This window comes from Xiphias gladius, chromosome 24 (assembly GCF_016859285.1).
Source record: "Xiphias gladius isolate SHS-SW01 ecotype Sanya breed wild chromosome 24, ASM1685928v1, whole genome shotgun sequence".
Taxonomy (NCBI): Eukaryota; Metazoa; Chordata; class Actinopteri; order Istiophoriformes; family Xiphiidae; genus Xiphias; species Xiphias gladius.
Genome location: NC_053423.1, coordinates 11,652,936 through 11,665,811, shown reverse-complemented (window position 1 = coordinate 11,665,811; position 12,876 = coordinate 11,652,936). Strand labels below are relative to the sequence as shown.

Below are 12,876 nucleotides of genomic sequence, written 5' to 3'. Positions count from 1 at the left end.
GAGTGGGCTAAGGTTCATGTCATGTGCTTGTCTTCGGATCTGTAACCTTTTGCACGTCACCCTCTTTCTCATCCACCATGTTGTATTATGTCCGTCCGCTGTCTGGACTTTAGTCGAAACCAAGTGAAAACAGACTCAGAGCATTACACGGTTACAAAATGCTGTATTTCAAGCAATAGTTTGACATTTTGCAAATTTATGCTTATTTGCTTTCTTGCTGAGAGACAAGAAGATCAATGCCACTTTCATATCCTTTTAAAATGAACTAAGGCAAACAAATCTTGAATAGCTAATAAGGTACCTCCTTTAGCATTTCGAAATGTGAATAATTCAGTACTACGGGCAATAATTTAATATAATCACTCATTGATTTATGAATTGTAGTTAAATTAAATTCTTATATTGAAATAATGAGGTTTAAAGTTCTCGTTTAGAAATGAGTTCAGTTTTACCAGACTTTGTGAGAGATTATAAAAGAACTACTACTACTACTAATAATAATAATAATAATAATAATAATAATAATAATAATAATAATAATAGGATTTTGTTCATATGCCATCTGACTCAGTGGGACAAACATGAGTTTAACTTACGATGTGACTTCCATTATTTTAGAAACTATCATAATGTATTGATATCAAATTAATGCTGCAGTAATTATGGCAATCAAGAGAAACCTGAAAATAAAAAGCAGTGTTCTCATGCAATTGCAGTTAAAGTTCAATGAGGACCCAATGAAAATCTTATAAGCACATGGTGATGTATGCATAAATAGACAAGAATGCTAATCTGTTTGTTGGCTACGCTACATGGCTGTCAGCTTGCCTGTCTGTTGGCCTCTGTAGTCTTCCTACATCCATCACGTCCTCTGTGTGCTTCGCGCTCCTTGCCCCTCTGCTTCTTTCTTTAGAAATCAGCTGGTATTATCCCTGTCATCTTGTGGATGTATAAGCACGCACTAATTTGACTATCTTTTTTTCTGCCTTACTGGGCAAAACGATCTAGGTTCAATCATCCACAGTGGCTACTACTGCGAAATCACTGCACTCTCTAACTTTATATCTGGGAAATTTGGTGCTTTAGCTAGATAGGTGTGTGCGTCCGGCGTGCGTGTCGTGTCGTTTCGTGTGCACGAGAAAGAGGGAGAGAGAGGGTGTGTTTCACTAGTTGGATGCAGCCTTCAAACGTCAGGACTATAGGTTTCTATCACTGGTTATGTTGGCCTTTACAGGGCCCCCACATCAGACTGATCTGAGGTCAGTTTGTCTCAGGAAACGATTTAGAGGAGCATGATGCTGGCACTTTTTGGGTGACTCCCAAGGGTTCATTACAACAAGCACAGGCTGTCTGTACTGATGAGACATACTTTCTTTCACTTTATATTCTTCTGTCCCTCTTGTCTTCTTTCCCCACACATACACTCGCTAGTTGACAGGAATGTATTTACTCTATTTAAACAACTGTTTATAAGTTTGTATTCAGACAGCCTCACTGTGTGTGTCTACTATCTTATGTATAAGTGAGAAATTAACCACATATTATGTAAGTAACAGGAATATTGTCTTTGAGATGCCTCAGGTTTGATTGTTAGGGTTATTTGCTTCCTTAAACAGCAGAATTCTTCACTTTTGGCTTCTTTCTGTTACTTTCCCAGAATACACAAGTGGTGCTGGCACGGTGTCAATGCCTATAGGTTTTTCGAAACTGTATGAAGATTAAAATTTACACTTACTCCTCAGGGTGGCAGCTCAAACAGACTGTGTGTGTGTGTGTGTGTGTGTGTGTGTGAGTGTGTGTGTGTGTGTGTGTGTGTGTGTGTGTGTGTGTGTGTGTGTGTGTGTGTGTGTGTGTGTGTGAGTGTGTGAGTGAGTGAGCCAAATGAAAAATAACTGCATGTGCAATGTATTCCTAAAGAATGCCTGACCAGTCAGGTCTGCCCATAGAAGCGGTTTGTATTAGCTTTTCTACTAAGATAAACTGCTGCCTTATGGTTCTAATTTAACGAGGTACACCAGAAAACTTGAATTCTGCTCCCATTAGCTAACTCTCTGACTCTTCCTGTCATGTCTGTAGGCAGCTGAAAGAATGTGGCTGTAATTTTGCCCCTGGTCTGTATGTTTTACCCATGTTTTTGTTTGGTATTGACCTACTGGTGTATGCAATATCAATATGTACAATGTGCACTTGAAATAGGACCCTAAAACTTTACTCTTTTCATTGGGGAAGGAAAGGGCATATATTCTGTGATATATAAGTTTGTGAAGTGTGAGAGTTGGATGGCGCAGCAGCTCTACTCTTTCATATTTCTGCTGTTCTCTGTACACACTTTTAAAGTATACCCAAAAGGATGCAACTGAAACATCACAAGCTGTTACTGTACTGTAAAACACTGTACTATACTGCAGCACCCTGCCTCTAGGGACAGACTTGAATTACGTACTGCGCATAGAAGACTGCTAGAGGAGAGGTGGAGGAGGGTAGGAGAGAAGGAGACAGACTGCTGAAGTCACAGGGGAGGGAAGTTTGAAAGAGAAAGGGATAATGCTAGATACACAGTGAGGAAGAAACAAAGACAGGGTAAAGTGTGATGTAGATGACATGATCTATTCTTTACTCTCTCTCCCCTTTCACCTCTCTATCTTTCTGTATCCGCTCTCTTCCTAACTCCCTTGTTTCTCTTCTCTTTTCATCTCCTCGTATCGCTTCTCCAGTCTGGCTGTCGACCAGCTTAGATTCAAACTCCCGTCTGCTAGAGCCAATTTGGAAAGAATTTGCTCGCCGATTAAAGTGCATGTTCAGTGCTACTTTCATCCCTTTCCTCTTATGTTTTTTTTTTTTTTTTTTTGCTCACGGTCCCCAGCGGACACCCAGCTACATATTGCTTTGCATCAATAAAGGCCGAACAGAAAACTCGGCTTTTTCAAGGGCACAACGGTTCAAATTTTGGGGAAGACAAAAATAATGTCTGGAAACCTCCAGGAAAAATCCACATGGATAAGACAAACATCCAGAATGTCCTTTTGGTTGCAGCTCTCCCTGCAACAGTGACCTTGAAGTGTTCCTTTTCCCTGATCATTTTAACAAAGTTATCCATATGCTGTAGAGTTTTTGTAATGAGAACGACAGTCTGAGGGGCACAGAAACAGGAGGCTAGCAAAGGTACCACAGATGGAGACTTTTTCATATAAACAAGGACAAACATGAAAACTCACACGGACAAATGTTTAATAATGTTAATAATAATATTTCTTCTTTGATTTACACCCCCAAATTCACGCATCTGTGCTTGACTACTAATGGATGAATTTGAAGTGAGTCCAGAATCCAAACAAATTCCTTTGCTTGGATTCTGTTTCTATTCTAAACTCTTCATTCAATCTTCTTGCTCTGCGAAAAAAAAAGTTCAATATGAGTTGTTACTCTCGTCAGCAGGCCAAGTACAGCTTAAAAAGAATAAGAGATATGGATTAGACAAATATGCAGGCCAACATCAAACTCGCCAAGTATATACAACTGTACAATCTAAGAATCAGAACAGAGAGAAAAAAAATCAGGCAGAGAGAAAGAATGACTCTGATAACGCCAAACTTTCTCCTAGCATTGCCATTCAGTGAAACTCAGTCAGTAGCCATGGGAGGCAGCCACAAATGTTTCCAGCTTTTGTTACCCGCTGATTTATAGTCAGTCACTGTGTCCTTGAGGTGTTAGTCTAGATTTCCTGCCAGCCAATGGGTGGACTCTCTCTGTTGCTCAGAGAAAGCTGTTGATGTGGTTTTTATGGCCTTGTAATTGTCCTCCTAATTATGGACAACAAAGAGATGAGAGGTGAATGGTTGGGAATTGATTGGTTGTGTACCGGGGGAGAATGTAACAAGAAAGGGATGGACAGCACAACAAGCCTCTGCTGGGCTCAAGTGTTAGTGAAAATGAGAGACTGACATATTGTGATATTATACAGTATACAGAACTGTGAATGTTATTATAAATCCTGAGACGTGAAATTTACAGAGGTTTTCCCTCTCAGTCACAGATATCAGATATCAGTTTGATTCCAAAAATTCAGCACTTTACAGGGGTTCAAACATGTCACCTTTTGAGAAAAATTGCCATTGTGGATCCAAAATAGGTTTGTATCATGACATGTCAAGCTTGGGACAGTTAATTAGCCTGATAAGGTTGAGTTGTTTTGATTTAGCAAAAGGTAGCCATCAAAATTTGGATGTAATGTGAGGTGTTAACGGAGCTTAATGTTAGCTAGTGTACTTGTTATTCCAAATTCCACCGGTATAACGTTACTGACAGTAAGGCTCTGGGACTACTTGTTACTTAAACATTACTAACGTTACTGTTTTACAGACAATTTCAACATGAGTTGAGCTCCTCAGCCCAAGTGCCAACTTAATTTTAACATTAGCCCCTGATGGCTCCATTTTCTTTATGCTAAGATAATATTAGCAAGGTTAATATTGTCATAACCACAATTTAATTAAACAGTTTGCTTTTGGATTGGTTTTGGAACGTGAGACTAATTTATGAGATAACGGTGTAGACATTTAGCTAAAATAACCCTACGTTACTTATAATGTAGTTAAACAGAACGCTTGTTACAGTAGCCTAATTATGTCGCTTGAGAAGAGGGTAATGCCATGCTCATTGAAAATGACCGAAGCTGAACTGAAATTAACTTGTGACGGTTTTTCTTTTAACTGTACTGGTTGTGAAATCAATTTATACATGTCATATCTAAGCCCTGTCTTTTAAATGAGCAAACAGCATTTGCAATGGCTGTAAAGAGCAAAACCACATTGATTTTTTTTGTAGCTAAAGTAGGTGGTTAAAGCTTTCAGCTAGTCCTGTCAGTCAGCAAATCTGATGGGGGTCCAACTTTGCATCTAAAGCAACATTTGTGCTTATTTCACAGATTTCATATCATATGTAAATCCTTGGTGGGTTTTGGAAGCTTTGGGCTGAATGCCGCTTAGTTTGTAATGCTCATTGGAATTCAAACACTGCAGAGTGCAGCAGAGCACAGCAGCCTGGTATGGAGAGGGTGTGTGTGTGAAACAGAGAGATTAAGAATGAACCGAGTGGAAACACTTTAAATGAATAAACTGTGGTTAAACATGCGGTAAATTCCTAACCTGTGACCTGAAGGCAGCTCCAGTAATTGAGCAGCTGTCTATAAGGGGTAGAGCTGGGTATTGAACATCTATACTTTGCTGGTATCGACCAAAATGTGTCAATATAGAACAGAGCATCAAAATCTGTAAAGTACTGAAAGTTGGCATTAAATATCTAATCATATCTGTAGTCTTGTTTCATTCATCAGATATTTCGTAATTTAAATACTAATTTAACCATTTAAGCAAAGTTTTTGTATAGCTGTTGTTGTTTAGACAGCAATAAACATATGTGAAGTTTGCTAAAGGTTTACATTCAACAAAGCGGGGACCTGCTGGGAAAAACAATGCTCCACGGTGGTACTAGTGGTCAAAACTCCAAGGGGTACCTTTTAAACGAAAAGGGTTTTGTAGAAAAAGGCATCAAAAAAGCATTATTTTGGTTAACAAACTTAGGTATCATATTGGCAAGGCTATTGAACATTTTCAACCAATACCCAGCCCTTGAAAGAGAGTCTGTTTTTATTAGCTTGAAATTTTAAGGTTTTTCACTGACAAATGTAGAATGAATGTGCTATTTTCTCTGTCTCTGCACAATGAAACTGACAAAAGTTCCTTTTATATGCACACAAACGCAAAGTCCTGTCTCTTGTGATGGCACTGTATCAGTATTATGTTCGCTCCACCCTGCTCTGTTCCTGTTTGCACAGCCCAGTAAATGTACCCACCTAGTAATCCCTCATGGAGGAAATCCCAGGCAATGGTTATGCTCTGCTCTCTCTCCTGCCTTCTCTCTTTGTAATTCACAGGGACTTTTTCTCCCTGTTTCTCTTTCATAGACACGCCATCTTAAACTTGTTAAACTAACTTTACCCTGCTCAGCTGTCACAGTTTAGAAGAAGCCTTTTCACACAGGAAGATCTGTAATTAGGTTTTCTCTTGGTGTCACTTTTGACCCTCTTCCGTTTTCCTCTGTCAGCCTCTCACGCAATCTCTTTGTGTCACTTTCTCTTCCTTTCCTCTCTGGCTGAACTTCTTTTTTAGAGGTTCTGGTGTTCATATACCTACACACATGCACACACGTAACAGGCTAGTTGCCTGTTTCATGCCCCCTTTCCCCTTAGACTGTTGTTTCTGGATCAGTGCCAGCCTACGAGCGTTCATGAGTGACACCGTTTGTCTGCACAATTCCCCTGGGAAAACATGCAATCTGATTTTTCTGCAATCAGACAAGAGTACAACCAGCAGACATACTGTAAAGAACCTGTGCAATACCGGGAATACACAATTACACTTGTGTACAAGACACACCCACACATAGATTCCTCCAGAAAAGCTGCCAGCTTGAGAACAGGGCAGGACAAATTCTCAGAAACATATAGTTTATGTCAAAGAAATGTTAATCAGGTCTGTTGTATAACATGAACACCACCTGACAGTGAACAGACCATTTATGACGTAGATCTGGACCATGTTCCACAGTGCCCTAATTCCTTCTATTAGACTGCATAATGCTCAGCCAGCCAGCGCTGGTGTTTTCTAAGTAGTATCCTAGACTGCGTGGATGAGACAGTGAGAAGGACCGGGCTCACAGGAAGGGAAACTCTAATACTGAGATTATAAAGACAGTGATACATTAACTGACGAGTGACAGACCAAAAGAACTGCTTCATGGGTCATGATCTCGCTACAGAACAATGGTCTGTCAGAGGATGGAGTGCAGGCAAAAAATGTATACAATTTATGTCAACACATAAGAGAAAAATGGTGACATTGTCAGATGGCTACTGAGAGAGGGAGGGTTGTGGAGGAGAAGAAAGAGAGAGCACCAGGGTTGTAGTAAATGTTTTTCAGCTGTGTGTTTGTGCCATTGAAGCCACTTCTCGCTAGAGCAGCCACTGCAGTTCACAGTCAGATACTGACAAATACACACATACACACATATTTTCACAATCCCAGTCTTTCATTAAGCCTCTGAGCACTTTTGTGGTCTTTCTTTGTCAGATGTGTGATTTGGAAAGGAAGTGAGTTCTGGGTGATGTAGAATCAAACATCCGGCTTTATTTGCTTTTTTATTAAATCTTTTTCTATATTTTCCTTTATATCTCTTTTTTTCCTCAAGTGGCCTCTTTCATGCTTTATATAACAGAAGCAGATACTTAACAAGTAACATAGTTTGTTATTTTATAGAAAGTAACAGTAGGGCCTGTATGTTTATAATGAATCTATGATGAGTGCCATTATGAAAGTGAATGTTTTTGGGATTGAACCAAACTACCACTTGACCTTCAATACAGAATAAAGATAAGACCTTTATTGTTGAAGGGATTTAAGTAGGGCTGCAACTAACATTTGTTTTCATAATCAATTAATCGTTGATAACGTGTTATAAAACTTACCAAAAAAATGGCATTCACAGTTTCTTTGAGTTCATGGTGATGTCTTCAGTTTACGTGTTTTTTTTTTTTTCCACGTTATTCTTACCCTAACCTTAACCAAACACCAATCTTCATGCCTAAACCTAACCAACCCAATCAACAAAGGTATTTTTTCCAACCAAAACTTAAGATTTTTTATTTTTCAACTAAGAAAAGCAGCAAAACCTCACTTTTGAGGTTGAAAAACCAGGGATATTTTTTTTCTAACCCTAACCCAGTTATTTTTTAAATTTCTCAGTAATTTGAAGATGAAAAATCTGACCTAACATTGCGATTTGTCTGTATCAATCCTTGACATAACCTTTTACACTTGCTGCTTTCCTTTTTTGAAATTACAGCACAGAGTTCCTATTAGCATGGAGGCTTTACTCTATGAAACACCTTTAACGGAGTTTAACATGTCACAATCAGTTGGCAGAACTTTGCAACTCAGAGATACTTGACGAGACTGTCAGTGAGGATGTGTTATGTAGAGTTTTAATGAGGGTCATGTCTCACAGGGCAGCAGCTCAGGAAATTCGCCGACTCAGCCTTAGTCAAGCTTTAGAATTGTGGTTCTCACAGCGAAGAGGCAATGGTTGGAGGTTTAGGGTCCAAAAGTTGGACCCTAAACATGAATATGAATATCCATGAATTAAAAAGTGCGTTGAGCAAAAATGACAGAAGTCTGCCTTTGGTAGTCACGTATAGGACTAACTATGTTTTGGGCCCATATAACAAAAAAATTTCAGTGTCTTGTCAAGGCATGCTAAACTAGAATGGTACTCAGCAGATCACATACCTCCGCCACGGCAAAAAATGCCTTATCTGGAAACGGTGAGGAAAGTGATGAAAAAATTCCTGGATTGGCCCCTCTAACCGGATCCACACCAAAATGTAATGGGTTTTTCCCTGGTCCATGTCCCACCCCAAATCAGTTCAGTAGTTTTTGCTGACAAACCAACAAACAAACCAACAAACAGACAGTGATAACATTACCTCCATGGCAGAGGTAATAATGACAGTTGCTTGGTGACAATCTGGCCTTCTTTGTGTAGAAGATCACGTGCTAATCTGTAACAATCCTGTCAGCATAAAAGTAATGTGTTATAGCCTTTAAAATAAATCTGAACACATTTCAAAGGGTTTCATTCAGATTAATTTGTGAAAAACTAAACTAAACAAAACAAACACACACACAAAAAAAACCAAAACAACAGAAACAAAAATGAGCTCAGCAGAACCAGTATGTGATCTTTACTGTAAAAGGTTCCCCACTTGGACCACCCACAGCTGTGGACCAATTAAAATCACCTCCCACCACTCCCTGACCCAAATGGGGTCTCTCTCACACACACACACACATACTCTCTGTCTCTCTCTCTCTCTCTCTCTCTCTCTCTCTCTCTCTCTCTCTTTTCTTTTCTTTTTTTTTTTTTTTCTCAAACACCCACAATGATAACAGCCTAAGACAGTGGAAGAAATCAATAAATGGGTAATGATAATTGGCTCTATCCATACATAATTGATACCCTCAATTATCACTAAAAAGCCCCACCTTAGTTTTGTGTGTGTGCGTGCGTGTGCGTGTGTGTGTGTGTGTGTGTGTGTGTTTCTGCGTACCCAGCAGTGGACCGTCTTGTATATGTCACGTACATGCCTTTTCCATCTGCTGTATCTGTTGCTTTTTCTTCTTTCACATTCTATGAAATATTGTGTGAGAGATGTTGGGTGGGTGTTTGTGCTGTTGACATGCTTTTTCTCTGTCTGACACGCATTGTAGGTTATCCACATGCTGTATCCCAAAATGTTATCGCAACTTGTTGCTGTACTGGCAGGAAAGTTCCTGTCTCCAGATAAGCAAATGGAGTGCGTGCTCAAGACTCAGTGTGTTCCCTTATGGAAGATGTTTGGATATAATCACAGCATACTTTCACTGTTGAAGAAGGAGTTATGATTCTGTTTGGCAGTGTGCAACCATGCAACTTTTGTATTCATTTATCTTCCCTCCAGGCTTAGATGAGTCAATGGAAAAGTAAATAGACAGAGAATACCATAGATGCTTGATAGCAGAGGATCTGCTGCTTTTCGGTGCTTTATGTTACTGTAAACTGAATTGATGGATGGACAAAACATGCAAATTAAAGACTCTGGGCTCTGGGAAATTGTAACGGGCATGTTTTTTTTACTGTTTTCTAGCATTTCATAGACTTAATTTTTTAAATGATAAATAAAAAAGAGCTTAATCTGTAAGAAAAATAATTGTTAGTTGTAACCCTACATTGCATAATTATATGGTCTAGGGCTGTAGGGCATTATTTTTTTGTGTTTGGGAACCTACCACCAAATTTGCAGTCAAAGAAGTTTTGAATTTTGAGTTTTAAAAAAAGTGATTGCTTCTCTTTTGCCAGCAATTTTCTAATGATTCATTGAATTTTATTTCTTAAAAAGGACAAGCGATGACATTAAGTTATTGCCTTCCTACACAAATAATGTCCCGCTTTCCCCTTTTCTTCCTCCACACATTCCTGCAGATCACCACTCTGATCAACCATAAAGACAAGCCAAAGAAGTCTGAGCGCACCCTGGCAGCAATACACAGGGTGGGTCAGGCAGTGAGCTTGGCAGTGGGACGTTTTGTTGCCGTCGGGGAAGCCATTGCTGCAGAGAACCAAGAACTGAAGGATGAGATGGGTCACGCCTGCTTCGAGGCACGCAGAGCGGGTAGGCTACTTTGGCTGGATCTCATTATGTACTTGAAATTTCACTGAATAACTGCACTTGAACTTTAACACATTGTCAGGTGTTTGTCTTTTGAATGAGAATGGAGTTGCTCTCATTTTGTGGTCACAAATTCATGCTGTAAAACTATGTGAGGGTTCATCATCCTAAAGCCTTCTTCGTAGTGGATCTTGCTGTCATAACCACATGCATGGCTTTTTGTTGTTGAAAAATTGCCATAGAGTGAGTTGTAGCTGGCCAGCCATTAAGACTTAAGTTATCGTGTCTTCATCAGTGCTTATTTGTTTGGACAAACTATGACAGTTTCATAAAACATCAGGCATCACCTTCAGGCTTCACATTGTTATCAAATTTTAGCAAATTTTGATTAGTCTGGACAGTCTGGCTGTCCAACAGTATTACATCAGAGGACCTCCTGAGTGCTCTAAAGACATTGTTGTTATTAGGGTTGGAAGTAGAGGCTTCTTCACCCAAGGGTGCAGTGTAGAATAAAGGAATGAATGTGTCTGCACTGGGATGGAAAGCACTGCACAACACATTCTGATAGAAAGCCTCGTTGAGACTTTCTACATCAGGCTTTTGGCAAAATTGAACGAGCTGTAGTTTTCCCAATATTCACTGCCTTGGAGATTGAGTGTTGTGTGTTATGTAGAGAAGAGTTTCTCAGCCAGGAGGTCAGGACTAATTTTCTCCAGGGTTTTAATCTTCTGGCTGGCTGGGCCTTTCTGTGGAGTTTCAACTTCTACCCATGTCTTCATTTCTGCAGTCTCCTACCTGTAATAAAACAAAAGAGGGGGAATGACTGGCAATCTGTCCAGGGTGTAGTCTGCCTCATACCGTATGTGGACTGCAAGAGGCTCAATCAATCTGTGAACCTGAACAGATAATCCGTTTGGATGAATGGATGGATTTGTCAAGTGTAAAAACTGAGATAGACAAAGAGGTATAGAGAGTTTTAGGGGCAGTGGAGACAAGAAAGAGTGGATCACACTTTCGGGACTGTCAGCTTTTATTGAACATGAAGAAGAAAGGGTGATTGTTTTGTCAGAAATTTGTTGCCCTCAGTGTTTCTACACTTTCTTGTAACATTTTTCGTTAAGATGCTCTCTGAAAAATACACACTCAAGACATACGTCACCCCTGTATCCTCCTGTCAGTCTGAACTTTCTTACAACTCTTCGTTTAAAAACTTGCAACCAATTGCATGTGGAAACACTTCATTATATCTGGCAAATTAGTTCATATCAGGCAAAACAAGGACCTCATTTATCGTTCTACAGAGCAGACCGGAAACAGTATCACACTGGATAAGAATTTAGACACAACACCGTGATAATAGGTTTATGTTGGGGGAACCAGTTTGTGTAACAAAGCGTTTAATCCTCACACAGCGCTGATTTGTAAAGACGGCTAAAACTCAGACAAAGAGAGCGCTGGTGGGAGGAGGAGAATAGACTGATGAGAAAATGTGCGTGTGAATGTGTGCGTGTGCATAGGTGAGGCCGTGTATGTGAAAATGTCTGGATGAGTGTTACCCACTGTGACTAATTTATTCCAGTTCTCACTTTCCTCAATGGGAGGTGTTTTTACAGTTTTCCCTTGCACTTCTCCTGACAGACACTGTACAACTGTTCCCTGGTTTAAAAAATTACAAAAAAAAAAAAAAAAGAACTTTGTGTGTCATCTCTGTCCAAATTTTACAAAATGATGGAGACATCTTAAGGGATAAAAAGAAAGTCTTTTTAGTTTCTTTGAGTCTCCGGGAGAGGGTAGGGCTAGTTAGTGAAGGATTGACATTTTCTCTAATACCTAGCCGCAGGGAGAGTTTAATCAGGCAGGCTTTAGCCTTGTGTGCAATAATGAATAAAATAAAGGCAGGCTGAAAGCACTAGTTTAATTAGATGCTACCCATCATCTGAGCAGTGAAGAGATCCAATGAGGCAGGTCAGTGAAGGCAATTTGTGTTGAATCTCTGTCTCTGTCTCTTTCACTCAGTCTCTCGGTGTCATTCTCACATCAGGTGCTTTCTGTCTCACTTTCCCTTTCTCCCTCACAAAGATTCTGGATGCCTAAGATGGTGGTTAGGATCAAGGTAAATTCATAGCAGATACAGTATGTGAGTGTTTAGGTACTGGTCTACATGTGGATTACAGGTATAGGGAAATAGCTTAGTACAAAAGAAGGAATAAGACTGACTCTAAGAGCTTTAACAATACATCAAAAATTGGACCTTCAAGTTTCCACTTATGAATAATAAATGGATCATACAGAAAGTCAAATTCAATGCACATGATAAATGATTTTCCACGTAGAAACAAAACTGCTTTTTTACAGTGAACAGAAAATACAAAGGTCCTGAGTACATGTAGACAATAGCTAAGGGATTAGTGGGAATTTCTGTTTTATATTTAAGGTCATGAGAATCCATAATCCATAAAATTTATATTCTGGGGATGAAGAAGGATATTGGAGAGGGGTGAGCTGGCTCAGGCCTCTGCTTCCACCCTGCTAGTGTCATGGGGGTTGAGCAGCATTCTTTGTGAGCCAGGCCTCAATGTTTTAACTGGTTAGCGGAGCTGGCACTGACAAGCAGC

At 39.7% G+C, this 12,876-nt stretch overlaps 1 protein-coding gene across 6 annotated transcripts in view; it reads left to right on the top strand.

Moving 5' to 3' along the window:
• Window positions 1-12,876, top strand: part of ctnnal1 (catenin (cadherin-associated protein), alpha-like 1) — a 50,323-nt gene that overhangs the window by 19,276 nt on the left and 18,171 nt on the right. For all 6 annotated transcript variants that reach the window (XM_040121906.1, XM_040121907.1, XM_040121904.1 and 3 more), the window contains exon 2: window positions 10,075-10,264. In XM_040121906.1, coding sequence (XP_039977840.1) covers window positions 10,231-10,264 — 34 coding nt within the window. In that variant the 5' untranslated portion in view covers window positions 10,075-10,230. The remainder of the gene's footprint in view (window positions 1-10,074; window positions 10,265-12,876) is intronic.